Source organism: Nyctibius grandis, chromosome 27, assembly GCF_013368605.1.
Source record: "Nyctibius grandis isolate bNycGra1 chromosome 27, bNycGra1.pri, whole genome shotgun sequence".
NCBI lineage: Eukaryota > Metazoa > Chordata > Aves > Nyctibiiformes > Nyctibiidae > Nyctibius > Nyctibius grandis.
The window spans coordinates 1,908,098-1,934,728 of record NC_090684.1 but is presented as its reverse complement, the minus strand read 5'-3'; the positions used below and the strand labels follow the sequence as shown (position 1 = coordinate 1,934,728).

The window sequence follows — 26,631 nt, the reverse complement described above, 5'->3', positions numbered from 1 at the left end:
AGGGCAGTAGCTCATTTTGTGCCTCTTCAAGCCAGTGGGGAAGGGGTTATGGTGACACAGGACCTTCACATCGCGATATCCAGCCCTTGCTACTTCAAAACTGGGCCGTAATATTTTCGCTTTCGCACTTCCCACAACCACAAGTGCCTCATCTGGGAGAGATAATTGCTCCAGCTCACCGCCCTCCGTGTCGCTCCCCAGCCCTGCTGTCACTGCAGTGGGGAAAGGTGATGAGCTCCAGCTGCCCTTGCAGCCGAGCCAGGAGAGGGTTCGCACCAGCCTGGGTTAGTGTCGAGCCCACACAAGATCCTGCAGCTCCCGTGGGGGCAAAAGGGCCGCGGGGCGGGATGCCGCTGCGCTCAAGCAGCAGACGCTGGAGAAAGCCCCCGGCACCGCTTCGTGCCGCGGGACCCGGCCCGGGGGCGATGGACGCGCTCCCCCGGGCAGCCCCGGTCCCACGGGGAGGCGGGGGAGTTCCCACGGGGGAGGGTGTTACGGGGAGATCCCGCGGGGAGGGGGGTTGCCACCAGGAAGGATCGCAACGGTGATGGGTCCTGCGGGGAGGGGACCCTCGGGTCCTCCTGGGGGGTCTCCACGGGCAGGGTCCCCCGCAGCGCCGGTCCCGCTCCGCCCCCCCCCGCCCTGTCTCCTCCCCCCGGGCCGGTTCAAGGCGCCTGCGCTGCCCCACGCCCGCCCGGCGCTGCGAGCCCATGGCGTGCCCGGCCGTGGGGCAGTGCCCCCGCCTGCTGCCGCCCTCCGCGCCCGGCTCCATGCGCCGGCGGCCACCCGGCCCCGCCGTCCCCCCCGAGCCGATGGGCGGCCGCTCCCCGGGGAGCCCCGGCGGGGCCAGGGCGGTGCGGAGGCTGCGGCGGCGCGGCGGAGCCCCGCGGCTGCTGCCCGACGTGCGGAGCATCTTCGGGGAACCGGGGGAGCGCGGCCGCGGACACCGCTTCGCCCTCCGCCCCCCGCGCCGCGGCTGGTGCGACCTGTGCGGGGAGGCGGTGCGGGAGCGCGCCCTGCGCTGCGACTGTGAGTCCTGCCCGCGCCCTGCCCGCACCCTGCCTGCGCCTCGCTCTCCCGCACCCCTGCCCTGCCTGCACCTCTGCCCGGCCGCTCCATCCCGCACCGCAGCTCTGCCTGCCGCTCTGGTCCCGCACCCTGCCCGCACTCCTCCTCCCGTAGCGGCAGCACCGGACCCTCTCCCTCCCCTTCGCCCCGGCTCTGGGCCCCCAGACCCCGCTGCGGCTGCCGCGGGGACCTGCCGGGTTTGCGGGGAGGGCTCCGCACCGCGCCGGGCTTCCCTGGGGGGGGTCCCCGGCGCCCCGCGGTGCTGCGCTCCGGGAGCTCTGCGGAGGACGGGACCTGGCCGGGGTCTCCCCGCAAAGGGGCCGCTGTCCCCGGGTGCGGGGCAGGGCTGGGCGTTGGGCACGGGTGCGGTGAGGTGCTGCCGGGCGGATTTGGGAAATGAAGTTTTTCCAGGAGAGAGGAGATGATCAGCTCATCGGCGGGGCTGGGAAAGGGCTGGCACTAGCGCTGGGCAGCAGGAAGGATTTGTGTTTGTGAAGCTTTACAGTGAGGTGTAAATTCCTGTAGAAATAGTAACTTTGTCAGACACCTGCTTTGCCCAAAGTCCCCGGGTAAGAGTGCTCATGCCGGTGAGATGCACTAAGATGCGTATTCCTCGCGTTAGACACGCTGTATTCGTGCTTGTGTTTTGCCGGAGAGATTAATCTTTCCATCGTGTGGGAGGGGACACAGAGGGGCCAAACGAGGTGACCCAGCCGGGGCTGTGCAGTGCCACACGCTCTGTCCCATGTCCCTGGGGTGCTGCTCTCAGGCCACGGGGTGTTTGCATGGCCCATGGAAAGGTGGGACCTGTGTTAGTTGTTGCAGCTGCGGGTGGGGAAACGAGGGGGCCGTGGCGTGCCAGGGCAGAGGAGGTTTGAGCAAACCCGTGTCACGGATAACTTGGTAGCATGTGCTGCGCTGGCTGCTGACAGTGAACCTGCTCCTTTCCAGCTGGGCCCATCAGCACGTCCTGCTGCAGGCTGGGTGGGAACTGATCTCCGATGCAGCTGTAGAGCTGTGCTTGGGCTTGAGTGACTCGAAGATTTGCTGCTCCGGGTCAGCTGAGCCTCTTGATTTGTGGCAGAAGCTGTAACACCAGTGCCATTCGCCCCAGGCTTGTGCCCACAAGACCATCCATACCCAGGCGGGGGCATGTGGGGCGAGGGTACCCTCAGCATCGGTGTGGAGGGCGGGTAGTTGGTGCTGGTGGTTATTTGGGGCGAGGGAATGAGCTGTCTCCGACCACAGGCCCTGGGCTGGCTGCCCAGCTGGCAGCTCTGGAGGAGGCTTCATTGCTTGTTTGCTGGTTTGTTTGGGGGGTTATGCCAGGCACGTGCCGTAACGCCAGCCTCACCGGGGCAATTAGTCTCTCGCTCAGCCCGTTCTGGTTCTCATGCTTGGCTTTCCTTAGATTATGAATCAATTAAATGTTTCTAGCGGTGATTTGCATAGCGTGGTGTGAGCAGGGCTCTTACACGTGCCTCCTGGTGCTGTCTGGAAGTGAAGGGCAATTGGGAGAGACAGTCGCACCATATGGCCCTGCTGCATCGCATTAAGGATTTAGCATTGACTGCTGTTAATTAAATGTAACGCAGCCATCACCGTGCGGCCAGCACAACATGACACAGGAATACGCTGGGGCCAGTGAACAAACTTTGTTGGGGCTCTTGTCTTTCACCGGCCATGCTGCAAAGCTGCCACAGGGCTCATGTGCCAGGTGGGGTCCTGGGCTGTGTCTTTTGAAATCGTGATCTGAAGTAATAATTCATAGAACTTTGTGGTGTTGCAAATACTATAAATAGTTGTTTTGAGGGACTTCTCCTCCGGCAGGAGTTTTCCCATAGTTATATTGAAACAAATCTTAAATAACTCTATTTCCCTTTTCATTTTGGAGGCGAATTATTCAGACTGTGGGAGTAGTTCTGCCCCTAAAATTCCCCAAACAACCAGGCTGGGGGAGGAGGGAAGCTTCAGTGGAGGTCCTCGTAACATCGTCTGCATTCCCTGTCATCCCAGTAGTGTATCCTTTTAAAAATGCCCCAGAGCTGCAGACGGGGTGTGCTGTCCTCCCTTGGTAAATGTTTCTTTTTCTTCTGATGCAGAGTTGCTGCTTGTTTGCTTTTGATTTACAGCCTGAGGATACTCAGGTTTTAGTTTGTACAGTTCTGGCCTATTTTTATTTGTATCAGATGTGATGGTGATGTGAAAGTGGTAACCCTAAACGGTCCATGTCCCTTCCTGTCCATGCGGTGGGCACGGTGTCCCACGTGTGATGGTGCCTGGCCCCAGCACAAGGGGAAACGCTGCCTGCAGCCCTGGGAAAAGGGAAGGGGCAGCAGGAGCCGGCCCCGGTGCTGAGTGAGGAGGGGGTTTCGTCCGCGTGCTTTTCACACCAACCAGCGATGCGCTGAAATCCCCTCAGCCCCGTTTCCCCTTTCTGGAGTGGCGTGGAGCCGCCTTTCCAAGGCTAATGTGGGATACGTGCGCTGCGGTTCCTCTTCCAGCCGGGGGTCTGGGTGGAAGGGGTGGGGGCAGAGACCTGGCAAGTCCCCGAATCAGGACGGTGATCCCCTTGGGTGGTTTCCTTGGGCACCTGGTGGGTTTAGGCTGTTCTGAATCAGTCTCATGGCTCTGGAGGCGGCGAACAGGCTCTGACTGAAGTTTTAGGTCAAGCCCTACCCACGGGTGATGCATCTGGGGCTGATGCAGATGTTGTCTGAGACATTGGGAGCCTTTTCATTGCCTTTATTGGGAGCCTCTGGGTCTGTCCCCTGGGTGACAGACATCAGGCATGCTGCTCCCATTGGCATCAACGCGAAGGGATGGGGAGGTGGGAGCGCGGCAGCGACTGACCCCGGGCCATCCTGCTGGCGGTCGTTACAAATGCTTGTTTGCAGTCTCAAAGTGAATGCAATTGGGCATGAGGAGTAGCTGTGCCATTAGATGCTGTGTCTTGAGTATCTTCTGTCTAACGTATGTGGCTTTGTGCTGCTGGAGCCTTTCAAAGCCTGAGTGAATATTAAAAAACCCCTCTCGCTGCAGGAGTGTAAAGGTGTCCTGCTGCCAGCAGCTTTTCCTGACACGAGAGGCTGCTGTGGCTGGGGAGGAGGGGCCGGACGGGCAGGTTGCAGAGGTGCATCTTTGCTCTGGGTTTTCTTTGGTGTTTGTTCTGGTGGGGCGGAATGCAGTCGCTTGAACGCAGCGGTGACTAATGCAGCTTCAAAGCCTTCAGCGTGGTTTGTTTTGCTTTGGAGCAGAGACAGCAGAGAGACCAGGCTGAGCTCTGCGCTGGGGGCAGCTTCCCCGTGGGGAGGTTTGGGTGGGCAGTGATGGAGCAGCACACAGGCAGGGCAGCGATGGGTTGGGCTTTGGTGTGTGGCTCAGGTGCTTCCCTGGCTCTCAGTATCTCCGTTGGTGCAGTCTCAAGCGTTGTAGTTGCATTTTTTTTTCCCCTGGCAGCATCGTGCTGGTGACTCAGGGTCCCTCTGTGCTGCGTGGGGTGGTCACTGGTGAGCAGGGATCTCGTGGCTTATGTGAGAGCCTGACCTGTGCGAAAGGACTTTCTCATCCTTGCTGTACCCATGATGCAGGTGCTGTAGGAAATTCCTGTTTCTGGTGCTGCAGCTGTTGGCGAAGCCCACGGTAAGATCTGTAGATCCTGCGACGTGGACCTGGTTCAGTGAAGCACTTCAGCGTGTGTCTGGGTTTATGCCTCTGGTCTGAAGCCACCCTTATCTCTCAGAGCAGTTAATTCTGTGTTCAAGTACTGTGCTGAATCAGGACCGATTTCCTTAAGGAGGAAATTGGTTAAACACACACCATTTCTCTTTCTAGTTTGTAGAGCAAATGACAGTTCTAATATTACTGGTCCTCAAGTAGATGTTTGCTTAAGATAGTGAATTCTTTCGCAGGTGTGGACGCTCTTAAAAAGCACAGCCCAGCCTGGCTGGGATGAGGCTCTGCTCACGCCACTGGCACTCTCTGGGACATCGTGGTTTTTCGTGTTCTCTTCTTCCAACACGTCCTCCCACGCTCTGTCGTACCTCCAGTCTCGCCACTGTAAATAATAATTACTAACAGTCCACAGGACCCACGGTACTTTGCATTTCTGTCCTATTGAGCTGGTCCAGACAGATTCCTGAGGCTTCTCCTCCTCCCAGGTGACTCGGGCAGGTTGGGGTGGCACTTGCCGGGCGGGTGCTGCTGAGGTCAGGCGAGGACGGGGTGGGGTGCTGGGGTGCATCCCGCCCGCTGAGGCTCCCCGGGGCAGGGCGTTCGCTCACCCTGGGGAGATGGAGGTGTGGGGAGGGACGGTGACCTGCCCAGAGCTGTGTGGCTGGCTGCCAGGGCTCCTGGAGCAGCTCAGGTCTTTCAGGGACGTGTTTCTTGCTGCAATCCAGTCTGGTGCCTTGGGAAGGATTTATGGAGGGAAATACCAGCCAAGGCTCCAGGTCTTACTTTGCAGGTCAGTTTTTGGGCTGTCCCCTTTTCTTTCCCCTCTCTGTCCCTGGTCCAGTAGGTTTAGTTGAGTTTGCTGGTCACAGTGTGGGAAGCAGGGGTGTGTGTAGCTGAAGAGATGCTGTCTAGGTGTTGGGACAGCGAGGGGTGAATAAGGAAGTCCCCGTGGTGTTTAACTTATTGCTTATGCTGCTTTGGTGTGATTTTTAGGATTAGTTAAATTCCATCTTTGTTACTCCCTGTGTAAAAGCAAGAATGTGTTGTGCAGGGTGCTGGAAACCTGGTCTGTTTGTAAGAGGATGGCTGAGCAGAGAGGGGACAGTCGTGGTGTAGGGGGAACAAAGTGGCAGATTTCAAGGACTGGTGTTTCTGTCCTACCCCATCACTGACACCCGGTGTAGTTGTGACTGATAGATGCTCTGAAGGGACTGTAGTGTGGATCTAAAAGCCCAGCTGACTATGTGCAGAGTTCAAATCGGTATTATAAATATAGTTCATCTTAGTGTATTCCTTTACTTTAACCTTTGATTAAACACTGGGGACTTTTTTTCCTTAAACTTTAGAAGGCTGCAGGGGGAAAGCAGCAAAGTGAAGGGGGGGTATTGGAAAGAGCCCTCCCAGCGTACGGCTGGGTCCTGCGCTTTCTCTCTCTAATCTCTTCCGTTGGGTTGTTTTATCTTATCAAGCAAAAAGCCCCAGAAATAGAAAGTTTTCCATGGCTAACAGGACAAGCCCAGAGATGCACAAGCTCTGAGCTGCGTGTTGCCTCATTGCTTAAAAAAAAAGAAATAAATAAAGCTGTCAAATGGCAGCGGATTGTAAATGGACAATGTCAATGTTTTATCTCCGTGGGAGGAAAGACCTCCCGTGGAAGCAGACGTAACTTGCACCGATGCAGGTTGCATCTCGGCAGCGTTCGGTGTTGGAGAGCTGCCCGCCGGGCTCCGCGTGCCCGGGAAGCCATCGATCTCCTCCCGCAAGGATGACGGACGGGAAAGAGGGGGCAGCCGCTTGCTTTGGGCTCCTAACAAAGAGAATTCGCAAAATATTCAGGCATTTTCCCAAGTCAAAGTCTTGGTCTGAGGGACTCCGGCTGCTGAGGAGGCCGAGCAGGGAGGTCTTGCTGGTTGGAGGTAGGTGGTGGTGTAAATCGGCGTGTTTGGGTGTATTTGCTGGCTGCTGCTGTGCGGGTTTGCTGCTGCTCGTAGGTGTAAGGGGATTCCTGCGGTGCTGCCCTGTCCGTGCTGGTGATGCCCGGCTGGCGCGGGGTCCTGCCCAGCTGGCACGGCGCTGGCACGGTCTCCTGCCTCCGTGCCGGGTGGCTTCGACTTCTGCTCCGGCTCCTTCTGCAGCCCCAGGCATCGGTGGTGCCCCGCTTGCCACTCGAAAGGAAAATTTACCTTTTAGCAAACAATGGCTGAAGAGCATCTGCCTGGCAGCTGGGATCGCCCTCCAGACCCTGCGGTGGTGCAGGGACCTCTCCGAGGGGTGGTTGTCACCAGGGGGGTCTTGTCTGCTCTGGACAAGCAGAAACCCACCCTTGGCTTTCGCTGTGTTTGCAAACAAACTAAACCCAAACCACCTGATTTAGACCTAAAACTGCTGAGACCTCGAGTGACGGAGCTGCAGAGATGGGGCTGGGTCGTTGCCGTCGGGGATGTCAAAGTGCTTCGCGGAAAAACCAAGACCCTTCGCTCTGCGCGTGCGGGAGCTGGTGGCGATGCCGCGGGCCCTGCCCTGGCCCCGTGGCAGGAGGAGACGCCAGCTCTCGTGGTGCCGCAGGGCCACATCCTGCAGCCGTCCCTGAGGTTACCCCCAGTGACGTGAGGCGTCTCCTCCGAGCCAGGGCAGAGGCACTGAGCCCTCCGTCCTAAGCAGCACAGCTTGCAAAATCCACCCTCGCGAGTAGCCCACGTTTAAGGGTGTGTGAGCTGGCTGGAGGATTGCGGGGTCCAAAGGCGGATGGAGGAGACCTCCGTCCTTCAGCACTGGCCACTTCCAGCCCTCAAACACCTGCGGGCTCTCGCGTTGCTTTCAAAACTCGTGACGTTTTACTTTTCTGTCTTGGCTGGCTCTGAGCCTTCCCGTGGCAGCTGGGTCACGCTTCAGAGGTTTTCCTGAACTTTGCTGATGTTGGGAGTATTTCTGATTAGCTTTTTTTCTTTTTTCCTTTAATGAATGGCAGGATCCTTAACAAACCAGGAACTGGAGCTTTAAGATAACTCCTGCAATTTCATGATTCATTTTAACATCACACGAGGGGTTTTTTGTAGCTTGTTTGAAGCGTGCCCTCTCGAGAGCACTCCTCTGTGGTCCCATGTGGGGAGGCAGCCAGCACCGGGGCAGAAAACACAGACTTTGGTCAGAAATCAGAGTTTAAGAGCATCACAGGGGAGGTGCTGGGATACTTTTGACCCTTCCCATCCTAATTTTGGGGGCAATTGTATCTGGTCTCCCATGCGGGGTTGCAGGAGGTTTTTCTTTGGGTGAAAGCCACGTGTCATCGCTGGGGTCAGGCTCTTGGACCCTCTGTCATCGCTGGGGTCAGGATCTGGCTGCTCTGCCACAGACCTGCGCCTTCTCCTTTTGTTGCCCCAGCCTATAGATCTGGGGCTTGCACCCGGGGTGGGTGGAAAGATGCCCCGTAGCATCTGCAGTATTTGGGAGGTGGGAGTGGGCGGATGGGGGTGGGCAGGATGACTGCAGTCCTATATTTAGGCATCTAGATGGGCATCTGTCTTGGACTGGTTTACACTATCCAACGTCATCCCTCTGGGAAACGTTATCTGTGGAGAAAGGGAAATTCCTTTCAGCCACCAAAGTTTTTCACAGCATTGTGATCTGACTAATTTTTTTTTTTTTAAAGAAACTACGTTTCCAAGTGTTGCTGTGTGTGACTTGGATGGAAATTATCTCAAAGCGTTAAGTGGAGGCATCCTGCTCCTCTTGGCAAACCTGTCACGTGGCTGCTTCCCAAAGCTGCGCTGGGTTTCTAAAATTAGTGTTCCCTGCCGGATACGGAGTGATTAGGTCTGTTAATAGGTGACGGTGACTAAGGAGGTGTCATACTTTAATCCCGTAAAGAAATGCCTGGCCATAATGGGCCCGATGCGGAGGTGTGCTTGGAAACTGTAATTTCTGTGGTCCGTGTTACGTGTTTCAGACCTCTGAGGTGAACCTGCAGCTGGAGCATCCTCAGATTGGCATCTCCAGCAAAGACTTGGCGCATGTCCCCTGTTAAAAGGCTGTTCCAGTTGCTCAAAAGGTCATGCATTAAATTACCGTGTAACTGTGCAGCTTATCTCTAATTAAAAAAAAAAAAGCCCAAACCAAGTCTCCCTGCTTTCCCCCAGGCTTACTTGAGACAACTGACTTGGAATAGGAAAATGATAGACAGCTCATGCCAGACGGATGTGAAATGATAAATGATTTTTCTGTTTCCCCTGGAGATTGATGTTTTCCCCCCTCAGGCACCAGCTCCCAGCAGCGGTTCAGCTCTTCTCATTCATTCTCGGGCATTCCTGCACGTGAGCACTTAGCAGCGCTGAGCAGAAATCACTGTTTCCAGAGCAAACGTGGGATATTCCTTTGCTTTCCTGCAAGCCCCAGATATTCAAAACCAAGGACCCAAGAAAAAGAAAAAAAAGAAAAGAAAAAAGAAGAGTATTTAAAATATGAGCTGGGTGGCAGGGCTGGCGCGGGGATGGGCACTCAGTCTCGTGTCCTTCTGTTGAGTGAACTCTCTTGCCTTGGTTTTAGGGTATAATTTTTTTCAGGTCGGTGACCGCTCTGGAATTTTGGGTAGTGTAAAAAGTAAATTTAATGCTGTTTGTACGACAGTTAAAAATTAAAAGGATCAGAAGGGCCATTAAAGGGGAAGGAGGTGGTTAGCTGTGGTCAGGAGGGTACGGAGCAGTCAGGGCTCTGAGGGAAGGGGCTGGGGGAGCGATAGCCACGAGTGTGTGACAACCGTGGTGGCTGGAGCTGGAGCTGGCTGGGCTGAATGCTGCCCCTCAGCAGCCGTGGGCAAGCAGGACCCTGTGCTAAAGAGGTTAAACCTGGGCTCTGCAGAGTCGTCTGCAATTCCTACCGGGAACTAGTTAATGTCTTACAGCAGGATGGGTCAGCATCCAAAGAAAACACACCACGTAAGTGCCTCACTGCACCCGGGCAGCGTGTGTGCTGGGGATGGATGGTCACAGCCTTCCCCGGCGCCCGGGACGTGTCCACACCCTCTCCAGGAGTGGCTTTTTGGCAGTCTGATGTAGATCTGTACCTCAGCCACTGTAACGGGCCCTTGAAGTGTTCATCTTTAGTGACCTTAAATAGTTTGACTTCTGTCTTACACAAAGATGTGCATTCCCTCCTGGTGTCGGAAGATGAGGCATTCCTTTCCTCGTGAAGTGGCCAGGCTTTTGCTGCAGGTGACATCTCCAAGGAGCATAGCTGGGGGGTGGCATACCCTGTGGCTTGGTGGGACCATACCCTGTGGCTTGGTGGGACCATACCCTGTGGCTTGGTGGGACTTGACTTGAGCATATTCTTTACTTTGTATATTAAGGTGATGGCAGATCAGGGGAAAGGCAGCAGGTCACAAGGCAGGAACGCTGCCAGTGATGGGGCATTGCAGCAAGAAGCACAGGTTTCTCCAGGGAGAGGGTGTGGGAGTAATTTTTGCTCTGGATGAGGTATTGTGGAACCTCTCCCTGTCTGCAGGAGCGTGCCCGCCTGGGGACGTGTGCCTGGCTGGCAGCTCCAGCCATGCCGGTGCCCACGAGCATCGCTCTGCCCTCCGGCAGGAGCCTGGTCCCTTCCCGGGGTTCCCCGCCGCTCCCGGCAGCAGGCTGCGGGTCTCGGGTGCCTCACTGTCTCGTTTCTCCCCCGTGCAGACTGCAGATACACGTGCCACCAGGAGTGCCGCAGCCTCGTCCAGCTGGACTGTCGCCGGCCAGGCCCGTGCCAGAGCCAGCTCTCGCCCGAGAGCACCCTCCTGCCGCCCTGCAGCCAGGTACGCCGGGAGGGGTCTGTGGGGGGGTCAGCAGCCTCACGGTCACCGCTTGCATCCCCTTCAGAGACCTGATTTCGTGGTCCCCAAGGGTTTTACAAGGAGGAGGTGTTGTCAGAGAGGTCAGCCCGTCGGTCCCGCGGACCCAGGCATATACTGTGTACGTGTTGCCTGTGTGCCATGCATGGGGGGCGTGGGGGAGGCTGCGTGCATGGGCATCCCCCTCGCCATAAACACATGTGTGGAGCTACATCATGTCTAAAATGCTGCTGTTGGCCAGGTGGGCTGGAGCAGAGCGGGAGAGGAGCGATGCCCTCCTGGGACGGGGACGTCGGCCCCCGCGCTGCAGCCTGGCCACGTCCTGGTGCCTGTGACAGAGGGTCGGTACCAGCATTAAATTGCATCCCAGCACTGGGTGCAACGTGCTCGAAAAGGAGCAGCAAAGGTGCATTTCTGCCGCATCTTGGCAGAGCAGGAGCATGGGTTTTGCGAGGAGCTCTGGCTTAATAGCCTTGTTTCAAGAGTTTCAGTAGTCCCGGGGCATCAAGACCCTTCAGTCTGTATTAGGCATGTGCTGTAATCCCCAGGGCTGCTCCGGAAGGCTGAGCTGTGTGCTCAGTCCCCCCGAGGGTCCCGTGGTGGCTGTGATGCCACCGGCGTGGGTGTCTGCTGGGCCAGGCTGCAGCGCGTGGGACCGGGCGATGCCACGCAACCTGAGGTGTAAGATACTGAGTGCTGGAGGCTTAAAACCGTGCTTAGAAACCTGCCCGAAGGGGATTTGACTTGCACAGAGCCTTTTCAATCTCTGTATGCTTTTTTTAAGACTTGGCTTCTCTCCTTCGTTATAACCGTGTGTTTGTGTTCCTCTTTGTGGAGGACCTTGATGCACTTGTGCAAAATTGGAAGTGGGAACGTGTTCTCTACCGAAGAAGACGTGGGGTTTCTGTTGGGCGCGTGAGGAGCTGGCGGTGGGGTTTGGTTGTCGTCTGCTCTTTGCTGTGCAAGGTCTTCCGAGCCAGGAGCTCCTGTTTTGGGCTCTGTGGTCGTGATCCTTGGGAAGAAAACACTGGGTGATTGCTGCTCCGAAGGAAACAGTCAGGAGGGAACCTGAGTTAGACGAGGTTTATCTTACAAGTGATGCGTTACAAAGGGGCTCTGAATGGATTCTCTACTGAGCCTTGAGGTATTTGAGTAAGCGTGTGAAGGCAGATATGTGTGTGTTTACATCTCCTTCAGACAGTGCTGGGCTTCCCCCAGCAGCGTGAGAAAAGCTTGATTTGTAGAAAAATTGGAAAGGCTTGTTTCTTCTTCAGGGTTGATAACAGCAGCCAGGGGTTATTGATGGTCCTAATAATAAACACGGAGCCTGCGCTTCGTGGCAATTCATCACTCTGACGGGTCTCTGGTGTGATCCCGGGGAGGGGCAGGCGTTTTGTGCCAAGGAAACAAAAGTCTCTCCGATTACAGCAGCAAACAGAAATCCATAAACCCATCCCGAGGTCCTGGTCGGGGATCGCAGCTCTGAACCCTCGGCGCAGCAAAGCGCTGTCTGGAGTCTCTTTACCTGTGCTGGGAAGGGCTGCGAGGCTGGGGGGGCTCAGGAGCTGCGTGGGCTGGTTTGAGGGTGAAAGAGGGTAAATCGCTGCAATAAAGCTCTGTTCTTGCTTGTGGATAATCAGGGAAAAATCATCTTCATGTTTACTCGATCTGAGCCTATGAAGCTGAGCACACAGCCACCTTCCTGGAGGGTTTCTGTTGGCCAAGCAGCTCAAAAGAAGAAGGATGGGGAGGAAACAGTGTCAGTATTCCAGAAAGAGACTCAGAGAGTGCCTGAATACACTGGGGGGGAAAGGGGGATTGCACACTGAAAACACAAGGAACTTAAATTAATAGCTGGCGTAGTTGGAAGTCATTAAATAGTATTATCAAATGTAAGCAAACTAGAAGCATCAGAGAAACAGCTACTTTAATATCGCGTAGTTAAGTACTGTTGCCATGTAATACCAGGCATTAATAATTTGGGCTTTGATCCAGCAAAGTACTTAAGAGTGCGTTACATTTGGGTCCCAGATTAACCTCCCTGGGTGGAATCCAGACTCTGCTGAAGCTGACGAAAGCCTCGGCTGGTCTCAGCAGCACCAGGAGTTTGGCCCCTGGCTCCAGCAGAGCTGGTTGTGCACTTCCCACCTGCAAACTGGTGCAGGACACTGGTGGGTGGGTTCTCTGGGGGCTGTTGTGCAGGTAACCATGAACTGGAGCTGCTGCTGAACCAATGGGTCAAAATTACTTAGGTTTTTATTTTTGGTTGGTTGTTTTTTTTACGGAGCTGATCTCCTAAGGAGGTGGACCCCAATGGAAAAGTGGGGGCTCCTTGGGGAAGCCCATGGAGCAATGCAATGGCTGTGCCCAGTTTCCACATGAAACACTCAGGGCTGAGGCTTCAGTGGTGGCTTGACGCCTGTGCCACTCGTTGGCCCAACTGCTCGTGTTGTACATGCTCAGTTTAAGCCTCTTTCTCTTCTAAATATAGCCTTGTGGAGCTGAGGAGGTTTGTGCCGCTGCAGAAGTACACGTGCTGCTAAGAGGATAGCTTATTTATTTGCAACATTACGAGCTGCTTTGTAAATATGCCACTTGGATCCTTGCCTTCCTCTCTGAGATGCAGATGTTGCGTCCTCCCCCCGTCTTTACATTGCTGTCCTGGTTGGTATTCATGGGATGCTGCTGGCTGTGGGGTACAGAGCTATCAAAGGCTTGTAGCAATTTAAGTCCTTCAGCTAACAGATGCAGATGGAAGGGTATGAAACACCATCTGCAACCTATCAAGAGGGGAAGAGGTTTTCATGCGCAGATGGTAGCTTGTGTGGAGATCTTGGAGCCCTTTTGGACCGGCCAAAGGAGCCCTGTGACCTGCAGAAGCCAGATACCTCGTGCAATTCTTTATTCTTTCTTGGATGTGCTGGGGGGGTATTGCACAAAAGAGTGGGCATAGGATGGATTTATTCAGTGGCGTGATACTCTCAGGCCTTGTTCCCACTTTCTTTCCTGAAATATGGTGGAGAATTGTTAGCGTGCACATTAATACTGCGTTGCCTAAGCAGAGTCCTTTCAACATGGTGTGTCAGGCTTTTCTTTAGCCCCCTCACCCTGCTCATGCCCAGGTGGGTGAGGAGAGCCCGTGCCGGGATGTGCTGCATCCCCATGGGTGCCCAGGGCTCTGTGCCCTGCCCAGCTCCCCAGAAATACCCGTGATCTTCACCAAGGAGGAAGGTCACAGCTGCTTTAGAAGCTGCTGGGTAAAATGCAGGGTCTTGGTGGGATGGTGGCACCTCTGGAGGGGCCAGGGCAGAGGGGGATGGAGGAGGCAGCTCTGGGGATGGGTCTGTGCCAGGCTGGGGTTCCGCAGGGCTGAGGGGAGCGGGGATGATGCTGTTGCTCTGAGGCTCCTTCCGAGGCCAGCACAGCATTTTAATGGTTCTGGAGCGAGTGCATCTTGCACACAGGACAGAGAAGCTCAGCGGTGTTTTCCTGGGCTGCAGTTGAAGCTGCCCCAGGCGGGTGCCAGCGCTGCTGAAATCGCTCCCGCTGCTCTAGAATCAGCTGCGGAGCGGGGAGGCACCCACTGCCTCCCGGAGCGTGATGGCCACGGGCTCCTGGCACCCCCGAGGAGGGTCTCTGAGGCCGCCAGCCTCCCCCCTTCCCCACCACCTTTTGGTCGGGCTCCATCCAGCCTGGGCTCGCTTTCCTGAGAGAGCAGACGCAACGCAGCCCTCGAGGATGCGCTACCAGGGAAGGAGCAAGGAGCCAGCCTGCCGTGGCCATGTCTGTTGGGTAGCAAAGGAGGTGCCGGGGGTCCGCGGGGGCCGGGCAGTGCCCAGGGCCAAGCCCAGCGCCTCGGCCCCGGCGGGCAGCGGGGTGAGAAGTTTTGCAAGAGGAAGCGTCAGGGCTGCGCGGGGAGGCGAGCGCAGGAAGGGGAGGCGATGCTGTGCGGGCGCCCTGGGGACCAGACCGCGGGCGGTGAGCGGACCTGGGCACCGAGAGCGGGAGCAAAACTGGCAGCTCTGCCCCTTCCATGCTGGCCCAGCGCCGCTGCGCAGGGAGGCGGGTGGAGGAGGAGAGGGAAGGGTTACCCGGCACGGCTGCCTGTTAAAGAGAAATAGCTCGGCTGGCTCTGGAGGATGAGCAGAAGGAGCTGTCGCAGATAAGCGCCGGCAAGCTGGGGATGTGAGAGCGGGCTCGCTGCTGGCGCGGGAGCCAGAGCGGGGACGGCCGATGGTCGCCGGCCCCCCGAGCCCCTCGGTGACCCCTGCACGCGCTTGGCCTCTCGCCTCTCCTGGGCGTCGATGACCATCAGCAGCAGCATGAGCAGCGGGTACTGCAGCTTGGATGAAGACCTCGAGGATTGCTTTTTCACAGCAAAAACCTCTTTCTTCCGGAGCACGCCGAGCAAGGTCCCTGCCAAGGTAACGGCTTAAAAAACTAGTGAGAAGGGCTGTGCTGGGGGGGGTTTGCTGGCAAGGGGAGATGTCGGTGTTCCTGCACGTTTGGCTGCAGGTGCTGCCAAAATGAGCTCGAGATGGAGCGAGGGCAGAGCTGCTGGCGGGGAGGAGGCTCTCCTGCCTCTCGCAGGCTCCCGTGCAGGGGTCTGTGCTGCTGCGGATTTTTTCTCAGCCACGTCTCAACCTTTTGCATGTTGGCCCCTTCCCGGGGGATCCACAGTGGAGGAGCAGACTCCAAATGTGGGGTTTTTTGGCTACAGGGGGTCAGGCTCCCACCCTGCCAGCTGCCATCCCCGGGTCAGGCTCCTGGCCGGAGAGCGGTGGTTTGTCCTCACAAAATATGCACCGTTGGTGAAAATTGCACCTGCCAGGTGGATAGGGAGATGGGAAAATTACAGGACTAAATTAACCTGCAAACTTATTAACGCAGTGATGAATCTGGTCCTTTTCTGGGCACTTGGGTGCATGTGTCTGTCTTGGAGAAGGGAGAGCGCTTGGCTGGGCAGTGTTTCACCCCAGGACGAGATTTTGGTGTCAGTAACATTGACAAGGCTGCTTCATGTTTTTTAAGTGTTTATTTTTAAAAAAAACCCTAAAACATCCCTATCATAAACTTTGGGGCCCCAACCAGAACTGAGCATAAAAGGAGAAGGCGAGCAGGCGCTGCTGCGGAAGTGGGGGTTTCGCTCAGAACCGAGAGCCCTGCGGCACCGAGAGAGGAGATCTGGCCTCGGGAACAGCTTTTTCACTTAGAAATTCCCCTGTAAACCGTCAGCACCGACGCGCTTCTGTTCAGGCTCTGTTTGTGCTGCCGAGCTGCAACCCTGCTTTGGGGTTCAGCTGCTGCAGCACGGGGTGCCGGGGGTTCCCTGCTGACCTGCTCTGTTCCCCGTGGTGGGAGACTTTAAATCAACTGGCAATTTGATTTTAATTTCTTTAAAGTGCTCCCTTGGGTTTAACACGGGGTATTCCCTGCTAGCCAGCAGCTCCCTCTCGCTATGATTAACCGACACGTACTGCTGGTTTTTAAATGTCGTTTGATGATTCATTTGTGTAGGAGATGGAAAAGGGCACGGGGTTAGTGCAACGCTGCTGCGCCCCGCGCCGGTGTAACGCTGTGCTTTTGGAGCCAGGGCACTGCAGACCCTCGGCTGCCTTTCGAAATCAGCCCCATCGCGTTCGCGCTCGGGAGCTGCTCCCTCGCAGAGGGGTCGGGGGCTGCTGCGGCCCCTTCTCGCCCGGCTCTGCGCCATGGAGCAGAGCTCACGGCTGCTGGAGAAGATGGAGCCTGTCAGGGGTTTGGTGTTATGGGGAGGAAATGGTTCCTGTGCATGGAAAAAAAAAAAACCCCACACAAATTTGCTGCTCAAGCAAATGTTGTGTAATGGGTCTGTGCAGAGGTGGGTCCTCACGTTTCTGCAGCTGGGGGTGGAAACCACCCTCAGGCCTTGGTGGGAGAAGGTTTTGGGGGGCTCGTGGCATGCTGGAGGGGTGGTGGTGGTGCAGGTCCTGTGGGAGCCTGAGGCTAGACCTCAGCTCTGGATGGAGCTGGCCCTGGAGCACAGCAAGGAGGAGGTGGTGGGCTGGTGAGGCAGGGCTGGAGGGCGGTTGGAGGAGAGCCTGTGCCTGGGAGCAGCCAGCAAAGCAGAGGGACAGGGGACAGGCACAGCCCCGAGGTGGACATCTCCCTTGGGTTGTGCTTCACTCCTTGTCCCTCCTTTTTTACCTGGTGTCTTAATTCTGGAGTGATGTTATTGAATGTGGAACGTTTCCACCACCGCAGTTGGTGCAAGAGCTGCGTGTGGCAGCAGCGTTGCATTTCACCACCAAGTACAGTACCTGCTTGTGGCCATGTGCAAAAAAACCACCCTCTTGGACCCAAAAGTGAGTTACCCTTTTGGATGTGTTTGGGAACGGCAATGTTTGTCCATCCTTAGATGCCCAGGAATGATTCCCGAGCCTGGGGTGCACAGTGTGGGCAGCAATAAGCTAAATATGGGTAGCTTAGGGAGGCATGTCTTAAAAGGCCGAGGAAGCAACCTCTGTAGAGGAAACATGTTGAATGTGGGGTAGGAGGGGACAGAGAGGCCTCCCACCATTTAAAAAAATAGTGGACTTTGATCACTGTGATTAGAGGCTGTGATCCATTCCCCAGTGTCTGCTCCTGAGGATTGGTGGATCCCTCTGATCCACCCAGGCTCTGGGCCGGGGTCTCGCCAGGCTGGTCTCTGTGCACACACAGTGCTGTGGTCAGGCACCCGCGGGGTCTCATCCAGCCCAGACCCCCCTGTGATGGAGCTCCCTGGGAGCACCCGCTCAGCTCTCGCTGCTGAGCAGGGATGTGGCAGGAAAAACGGTTTCTAAGTGAAATCTCCATGGCAATCAAACCACGGAGCCCACCTTCCCTTGCCTCTCACCTCTCTGAAATGCAGCAACGCTCCTTCCCCCCTGCTCTAGGGATGCACCGCTCCCATCTTTTGCCTCTTCCTCTGAACCCCAAAGTAAACCACAACATCTCATTTGAACTTTTCAAAGGGAGTGAAATATGTGGGTTATTTTATTTTTTTTTTTTCCAGTCTGTTGTGTGATCCTTCCCCCCACCCATCCGTGCTCGAGCAGTCGATCCTTTCCCCATATAGTGCTGTGAACCGTGGGAGTGTGCGGCGCAGGGGGAGGCGTTGGGTTCTTGCAGCGATGAGAGCTGTGCGAGCGCAGAGGTGTCCCAGCTCTCCGGGGACTGTGATCGGGCTGCCCTGGCCCCAGTGCCCCCCAGCCGTCACCACTCCCTGCTGCAGCTGGATTTATGGTGTGATGGTGGTTGCAGGGTGTGAGCTGGTGATGCTCCTCTGAGCCACGGCTGCCCAGCCAGCAGCGCTTGGACACGCTTCTCTGGGCTTTGTTTTCTGATGTTTTAAGACAAATCTTTCCTTAATAAGGGGAAGAATTGAGGATTGATGCCCCGAGACGTAAAATCCCTTCAGAAGAGGTCTTCAAAATACTCTTGCAATCTGAACATGGAGCCAAAGGGAGAGCTTGGGCTGCGCTTCTGGGAATGCAAATTATCACAGCGTTGCTGATGTAAGTGGCGATGGACCTGTGCCCGGGCACACCAGGGAGGGCTTGGCCACTCCTGCCTCTGGATAGGGCCAGTCATTGCCAGGAGTGTGGTGAAGTTGGGCCAAATCCGTCTCCACCATTCTGCTGTTCAAATTCATTAACTAAGTAGCTCGTGAGGAAAATTGGCTGGGAGCAAGGGGCAGGGATGGTGTCTCTGAGGCTGGTTTGGGGCTGCGAGGAAGCAGCCCTCACTCCAAGGAGTGTCCCGTGGAAAGGCACGCTCAGCCTTTCTACCTACGGTGCCTTTCCATGTCTGGTTTTATGGCTGGCAAAGCCACGGGTTGTGAGCTGCTGGTCTTCCACCTCCTGAGCTGTGCATCCAAGCCATAACCACGTGCCGGCTCCTTGGGGCTGGCTGGGGCTGCGGTGGGATGGGGAGCTGAGGGGAGAGGGCACCATCCCCTCTGTCCCGGTCCCACCTTGAGCTGTTCCCAGCAGAGAGGTCCGGCGCGGTGCAGAGCTGCTGCCTTTGCTGGCTGTAAAACAGTTTTTTAAGTTAGGGGTTGACTTCTACAAGGTGAGAGGCTGGAGGAAGGATGCTCTTCAGCCAGACGTGGAGTGTGTCTCTCCTGGCATCCTTGCAAACCGATAAATAGAAAAATCTCTCACGGAGGTTTCATCGTTGCCTTTCTTGGCTTAGAATCGCTCTTTTGAGAGTATGGCACCATAATCGTGATGGCCCCTGGGGTTTTTACCTCACCTGTAATAGCCTGTCACGAGCTCATGGCTCATTAGATGAGTGGTACGTTGCAAAGAGGAGGCTGGTGTGGCTACTGACCCGCCGCCCCGGCCCCGGGCGATGGGCTTTGTGCTTCACAGCCAAGTGCCTCTTCCCGGGGCACTTGTTCTGGGTGGCTTTTGTCCTGCCGAGCATTAGCCCAAGTGCCAGATGAGGCTCGAGTCCTTTCTTACAGCTGATGTTTCTTACAACTGAGAATTAATGCAGGTTGTGGCAGGGGAGCCCGTTTGCAGCGGGCTGTGATGGGCAGGGGGAGGCACGGGCAGGTTCACCTCCCCGTGCTGCTGTGGGTGCCCCAGGGCACCGTGGCCAGGCTTGGTCCCGTGCAGCCCGCGGGTGCCTGCGTCTCGCTGCAGGCCACGGCTGGCTGTGAGTTATTTTAGGGTAGTTTCATAGGGGATGGTAAACCCTTTGCCTGCTGAATTTAAACGATGCCAGCAAGCTGGCAGTGGTGGTTAAACTGGCATCCATGGCCATGGGATGTTCTGCATCAGGTTTTTAACAGCGGGGAGTGGAAGTGTCCTGGCAGCTCCGGTCTCGTCATCACTTTTCTTCCAGTTGCATGTGAGGGTGGTGCGATGGAGACAACGGGGACGTGCTGGTTGTGCAGGCTGGCACACAGACGTCACGGCGTGCTGCCAGGCTGTCCCCGAGGGTGGCCCACGTCGCTCTTTCCCAGTTTCCAGCCAGGAGAGCCACAGGTCCAGCAGCGACTGGTGGGGCTCAGGCCCAGGCAGAGTTACCGGGCTGTTGTTTTGCTCACAGCTTGTTTCATCCTGTCCCGGTACAACAGGAAATGTGGCAACGGTTTATGGTTAATAGCTTCTGTTTTTCTTCCTTCAGTCAGAATTGCATATTCTGCACCAGAAACTTCGCAAAACCAGAGATCCGGGTAGATTCGTGAAGAGCAAGAGGCAGCTGATCTAATCGCCCGTGACGGAAGGAGCAGCACTTCTCCTCCTGGGCCGCGGCCGCCCTGCCCCGGGCTCCCCCCGCCGCGGTGCTGGGGCTGCTGGGCTGGTGCTGGCCCTGCTCGCAGGCTGGTTTTGGTCTGTAAAACAGAAAAGCAGAGTGTCCAGCCGTGGGGTGTTCAGGGGCTGGGGGCTTGTGGTCGCTGGGGCCGGGGGCTTGTGGCATAGCTCTGCCTGAGCATCACTGCTGTGAACAGCACGAGGAGGTGGCGGGGTGAGCCCTTGGAGCCCCGGTGCCCTTTACAGCTGGGTTTTGCGAGGATCGGGGTGTGCTGGGGGGGTTGGGGGGTCTGTGCAAGCAGAGAACCCTGCAGGCAGGGCTGATCCGTGCAGGGGAAGGCAGGGAACTGGGGGCTGGGCAGCGGTTTGTCGATGAAGGTGTGCGGGGACACGGCGCGAGACCTGTGACGTTAGTGCCACCAGCACTGTGTTCCTGAGCCAGGCTTCCCACTCCCCCTCCTGCGAGTGATTCAGGTTCCCTGGAGCATGAAGCAATTAGCGTCTGTTCTGTGCCTGCTGCAAAGCCCCCGGGGGACCAGCGTCACTCCAGGCTCTGCAGTCCTGGGTGCACCGTGCGTCCTCCATGGAAACCGGGTGCCATCAGCGCGCGAGCTGCTCCAAAAGCCCTTAATTGCTGGCACGCGCGGTTTTCCTCAGCTGGGAGCATCACAAGAAGGGAGGGACTTGCTGGGGAGAAGCAAACTGCAGTGACAGGGATGGACTGAGCGCTCTGGTGCTTTTGCCGTGCGTGTCGGGATGGGTGCTGCTCTGCACCGCGTTGGCTTTGTGCCACGGGTGGAGTGCCAAGCCCCTTTGCGTGCAGGAGGGGACAGTCCCGTGGGTCTCCTGGCTCTCGCTGTGCCATTGGGGTGGGTGGCAGCACGGCTGTGCCCGTCTCCAGTGCTGTGAAATGGGTGACGTGAGGAAGTGGAGGGTTTCTAAGTGCACATCTTCCGTTAACTTAAAGGGAGGGGTTTTTTCTGCTTTGTTTTTTTTTTCCCTTCCCCAGCGCTACTTTTGAAAATCTCTACCCTTGACATTACTTTCAAAAACTCCCCCCCCACCAGCCCAGCACCTGTGTGCAGCCATGTGAGACCTATTGCAGGCAATGGATTGCTGTGCAGCGTGTGCCTAAGGGCTGTGACAAACTGGGGAGCTGAAATTGCCGTTATGATAAGTGGATATGTGCAATTCTTAAATACCCCAGAAAAGCTTTGCTTTTATTGTCTTAAAGCACTGCACAAGAAGGAGACCGTAATACAATGTCAGTGTTCCTTCGTGGGGTTACTAGTATCTCCAGATCTCGCACTCTTTTGTGAAAAAAAACCTTACTTGGGGCTCTTGAGTCCCAGCACTGGAGCTGTCTTGCCAGGTTGCAACCAGGATTTCAGTCTGTCCTGTGTTTCATTCTCCTCCTAAAAGAAATATCATGGGTAGCCTGGGGCGATAGTGGCTTATTTACAGCTTGCTGCATCCTGATCTCATGTGCTGCGGGGCTGCTTGGGAAGAGATGGGCTTTGCTCCCAAAAGTGCTTTTTTTTTTTCCTTCTTGGAGGTTACAGGTTTTATTCTGTACCGGCCTCGATAGCACATCCCTTCACGCTTTCTGCTCTCTGCTAGCACTAACTCTGAGCCAGCCCACGTAAAACACGGGAGCGCTGGCAAAATGCACTGACAGCCTGTCTGCGGGGAAGGCGGTGGGTTATGGAGCGCTGGGCTGTGAAATCCGGCCCACGGAGCATCGTCCAGAGCACACGCAGGCTTGTTTGCAGCAGGTCTGGACTTTGGGATGCTGCAGGAGACCCGCTCTCCTGGCTGGCTGGAAAGCCCCTCCGCTGAAGGGCTTTGAGTAACCCAGGCTATCTGAGGCACAAGATGTAGGGAGTTTCCAATGGTCTTGTGGCAATAAAGTCATCGAGGCTTCTTGCATGCTGCTGTCGGACAGCGGCTGGAGAAGCTGGTGAAGAGCTCCAGCAAAGGCAGGCACGACGCAGGGGGTGTCCCCAGCGGTGCTTGCTGCCTGTCTGGCCGTGGCTCGGTAGCTTTAGCTTTGTGCCTTGGGTTTCTGTCCCATCCTTACCCCATGAGCCTTGCTGCAGACCCAGCGTGTCTCCTGCTCTGAGCTATAATTTCCAAAGCTAAGGAGCAGAGGTTTAACTTTGGGCTCTGCCTGGGTGGACCTGCTGAAGCTGGTTGAGGAGCACCCCAGGTTTCTAAGGGGGTGCCTGGCCCTGGTAGGCAGTGCCATGAATATTAGAAATAGGATGTGATTTTTCAACGGCGTTGCAAGAAGCAAAGAAACGCTCGGCGGGTGTGGGTGGCTTGTTCTGAAAGTGGGTTTTAGAGGCTGGATTCTTTGCCCTGGTTTGTACTGGGATGTCTTTACTGCTCTGTGCCTCAGTGTCCCACTAACTGGTGGGTTTTGGGTCACCTTCCACTGTCTGTTACTGGTGTATAGGGGTGGTTTGGAGCAGGGACGTGGCATCCTGCACGTTTAGCCTCTTGGCTGTAGGGACCATCTCTGGCTGCGCCATCGCTGCCAGCGTGAGCCCAGGATCTGCGCAGCCTCTTGGGTCCTGCCTTTCCCAAGCAGAAGCAGAGCTGAACAGACGCGGTGTCACCCCGTATATAAACCAGCTCAAGCCTGTCTCTTCTGATTTCAGAATGTAACACAAACAGTAGAAGAAGAAAAACGTGAGCCTCTGACGGTCCAGGAGATCAAACAGAAAATTGAAAAATACAACACAAAAGTTACCAACTGCCTGTTGATGAAGCTGGTAGGTGCTGGGCTCGGTGTGGGTCATACAGGGAAAGACCGATGCGGGTTTCTGTGGGCTGGGAGCTGAGCCGGGCTGTAGGAAGGCATCTCTGAGGCAAGAGGGCTTGTGGCTGTTGGGATGTTCTTGTCTTCCTTACCTCGTCGGCTTTTTCTCCTGCTTGGGTTGTTCTAGTGGGGATGAGTCCTGGTAAAACTTGGGCTGCGACGCCGCAGTTCAGCAGCTGTCGCAAAGTGGGTTTAGAAACACAAAGTGGATTCAGGAAGACCGAGTGTATTTAGGAACACACAGGCTTTCTAGAGAGAGAGGCTTTTTGCCTCTGCCACTGCCAGGCTTGTTTAAGCAGAGGTCTAAGACCCCCAGTAGATGCCTTATATTTTGAAGCTTTGATTGCAAACCTGCTTATCACTACCTGTAAATAAAGCCTTGATGACATGTGGTGAGATGACAAGGAAATCACCTCTTCTACAAACCTGAGTGCTGCAAAGGTACAAACTTCACTGGATCTTACAGAGAGGGGGAGGGAAAGCTTCTTAAAGAGTGAAATAAATTGTAGAACTCCCGGCACCCGAGGTGGATCCCTCGGCTTGTTCCTGCCTGGCACCCGCGAAGGGGCTGCACGGAGCCAGGCTCTTCCCTTCATTCGTGCATGTTTGCAGAGCTGAGGGTAGGGTAAGGGACCTCTTGTGAGACAGGCTGACCTTGAATGATGATTTATTACGTGGAGATGTGAGAATCCCATAAGTGGGGAATAAAATGTGAGGAATACAGTCAGGAGATCCCACTGAACACAAGGGGTAGAGACCTTCCCAGAGGTTCCAAATCCTCACTTAATTTGCAACTACAACTTACGTGTAATGGTTTCCATAACTGACTTGTAGCAGTGTTGGTTTTAAATAGGACGAGACCGCACAGACGTGAGGGAGGGATGAGTCAGTACCGAGGGGAAGGAACAGGAGAAAATCAGTAGTGACTAACCCAAAATTACTGGTTACTTTTTACATGATTAATAAGAAACCCTCAAGACTCTAGCAGTACCGAGGGGGGGAAAGTCCTGCAGTCACCCCGCAGGCTGCAGCGCTATAGACCAGGAAGCCCCTTGTAGTGGGGAGAAGGACTAGAAGGGCTCCCTGGAGCCTGACCCCCCCCTCTCCTTTGCTTTAGAACGACGATGGGACTTACACGGGTTTCATTAAAGTGCATTTGAAACTGCGCCGCCCCGTGACGGTCCCGGCAGGGATCCGGCCGCAGTCCATCTACGATGCCCTCAAGGAGGTGAACCTGGCCGACATGACGGACAAGAGGACCTCCTTCTACCTGCCGCTGGACGCCGTCAAGCAGCTCCACATCAGCAGCACGACGACGGTGAGCGAGGTGATCCAGGGGCTCCTGAAGAAGTTCATGGTAGTGGATAACCCTCAGAAGTTTGCACTTTTCAAGGAGATGCGGAAGGATGGGCAAGGTGAGTTCGTGCCCTCGGAGCCGCCCGCTGTCCTGCAGCTCATCGGTTTAATTACTATGTTGTGTCACAGAAACGTCATCACAGCACTTCGGTGGTGTGGCAGGCGGGCAGTGCCTAAATGTCAGATGAACAAGGGCCTGAGCACCACAAGCGGTGATGCTGCTTAAGCTAATGGGGAATTACTGGTTTTCAGAAGGGGGCTGAAGTCCCCTGAGACCTAACAGAGATCACTGTGGATCTCTGATACACTCGGCTGTTTCCACTGTGATCCTGAGCAGCACGAGCCGCTTTTACATGCTCCAATTGACCTCCTGAGCTCTCCTCTGCCCTGGCAGCCACGGGCTGACGGTGGCTGTCTGCTGTCCCCTTGCAGTGCTCTTCCAGAAGCTCCCTCTCACCGAGTACCCCCTGTACCTCCGGCTGCTGGCGGGCCCCAACACAGATGTGCTCAGTTTCGTGCTGAAGGAAAACGAAACGGGGGAAGTTGAGGTATGTCGGTGACTCTTCCCCTTGGCTTTCACATGCACGTGGCAGCGTTGCAGAGCTGGGAGGTGTAAGGCAGAGGCAGCACGGGTTGAAGCAAGGCTGCTTCCCTCTGCTTCCCTCTGATGGGGCTGGGTTTACCATACGGAGTGTGATACCAGCTTGTCTCCAAACTTAAATTATCAGCTCAATAGACTGCTTGTACCTTACTTTTATACATTTATTGCTCCTCAAGTATGTTGATTTTTTAAAAAAATTCCAACTTGAGCTGTGAAAATGCTGAGGCCAGTTTTGATGGCCAAACCGTAATCTGTTTACAGAACCAAGCAACGCCGTCCCAGAGTTAATCCTCAATAATTAGCTCAGCTAAACACTGCTATAAGTAATCCACTAATTTAAGTAGAAGCCAGGGACACTCAGGTAATAAATTCGCAGTCAGTTGTTGGTTGCAGTCGTGCAATACGTGTTTAAATTGTTCCTCTTCACAGATTCGGGGGAAAAAAAAAAAAACAAAAGCAATAAGGTGAACGGTGTGTGCTTACTTTCCCTCTGTTTCTGCTGTTTCTGCAGTGGGACGCATTCTCCATCCCAGAGCTACAGAATTTCTTGATGATACTGGACAAAGAAGAAAAGGAAAAAATCCAGCAAGTGCAAAGGAAGTATGAGAAGTTTAAACAGAGACTGCAGCAGACCTTGAAAGAAGCCAGAGGCAAGCCTGGATAACTCTGGAGGAGGCCCTGGGCATCAGACTAAGCTAGATATTATTTTTAAAATGAAAAGACACTTCTCAGGACACCTTATAGTGGTCACTCTCCCTCTTCATCCTTCCATTACGGACTGGCGCACAGCACCCATAAAATGAACATAAAGCATTTTCTTCTTCTGAAACCTCTTACCCCAGGACCAGAGCCAGTCAAGGAACGGGAAGCCTGTTCTAGAACTGTGGCTGCCAACGCCCCGAGCACAGCTGCTGGTTGGCTTTCCAGCTGTGCCATCAGATAGAGAAGCTTCGTGGAAAACACACAGTGTTAAACCCACCAGGAACATCTTAAACCCGCCAGGAACATCTACGGGCTAAGGCTTTGAGCAGGGCAACGCTCGCTGCTCGTACTCCTCCCAGGAACTTGCTCGTTCTTGTTGGGAGGTGCTGCGGCTCGTTGCGTGTGCCCACGTGAGTTCTCATTTCGTAAGTAGAGCACAGGAAGCAGCAGATAAAGCGGAGGAGGTGGTTGCACCAAACCACGTGGGTGTTGCAGCTGCAACCAATGACAGAGGGCCTTGTTCAGGGCTAAGATAGCCAGGGAAATGTGAAGTTATGGCACCAAGGCAGCTGCAACACCCAAACAGTCTGTTAGTAAGTGTTATTGAAACTTGGTAAGATTAATTCTGGGAAAAGGCATCTGTTTTGATTCTAATTAACTTCCAATTTTGAAAACAGATGTGAGCTAAAGCAAATACCCCTGATGCTTAGCTAAGCTAGCCAGTGTTTTACCAGTTTTCTACTGTAGGAATTGGGATCTGTGTTTTAACAAATTGTTTGAAAAGTGTAAAGATGATGGTTGAGGCATGGGCTGATGGTTTGGTACTGAACATTTAGCAATACACGTCCGACAGACTAACCCAGGAAAGCTCAAAACCCCCTTTCACAAATCAAACTGATTTGGAGCTATGAGCAGGTCTGGCACCGAGGGAGAGGAGCTCCGAGCAGGGCCAGGCTGTGGATGTGGCACCAAGAGCACAGGCTGCCGGTGTGGGAGAGCCTCAGCATGAGGAGGAGCAAGGGAACCTTTAGGCTCAGATGCTTTCCTCCCACCACTCTCTCATACTACGCTTCCTCTTGCTAGCCCTCCCTGCACTGCGCTCCCACCACTCCTGTCCGTGACACGCCATCCTCTCCCTGCCCGTGCCACTCCATACCTGTCGTGTTCTCCCCTTCCTCCCCACTCGCAATCGGTGCTCTGCCTGCGTGTCCAGGAAGGTTACCAGGTTTTACTCTCTCATGGAGCTAGGAGAGGAGAGCCAGTCTCTCTCCCCCTCTCTCAGGGCTCCCAC

General features: G+C 55.4%; 1 protein-coding gene across 2 annotated transcripts; it reads left to right on the top strand.

Moving 5' to 3' along the window:
* Positions 1-710: 710 nt before the first annotated feature.
* RASSF5 (Ras association domain family member 5) lies at positions 711-25,328 on the top strand. Of its 2 annotated transcripts, XM_068419382.1 has the most exons (6): positions 711-1,029; positions 10,416-10,534; positions 22,521-22,634; positions 23,799-24,096; positions 24,470-24,585; positions 25,150-25,328. In XM_068419382.1, exons 1-6 carry the CDS (start codon positions 711-713, stop codon positions 25,300-25,302), a joined length of 1,119 nt encoding a protein of 372 aa, XP_068275483.1. In that variant the 3' UTR covers positions 25,303-25,328. The 2 variants fall into 2 exon arrangements, with proteins under 2 accessions (XP_068275483.1, XP_068275484.1); XM_068419383.1 differs by lacking the exons at positions 711-1,029; positions 10,416-10,534 and adding an exon at positions 14,875-14,994.
* Positions 25,329-26,631: the final 1,303 nt, after the last annotated feature.

Excerpts from the sequence above, each read along its gene's own strand:
- RASSF5 (XM_068419382.1), top strand. The coding sequence starts at position 711 with ATGGCGTGCCCGGCCGTGGGGCAGTGCCCCCGCCTGCTGCCGCCCTCC. Across the intron at positions 10,535-22,520 it reads TCCTGCCGCCCTGCAGCCAG|AATGTAACACAAACAGTAGA; the intron begins GTACGCCGGGAG and ends TTCTGATTTCAG. Across the intron at positions 22,635-23,798 it reads ACTGCCTGTTGATGAAGCTG|AACGACGATGGGACTTACAC; the intron begins GTAGGTGCTGGG and ends CCTTTGCTTTAG.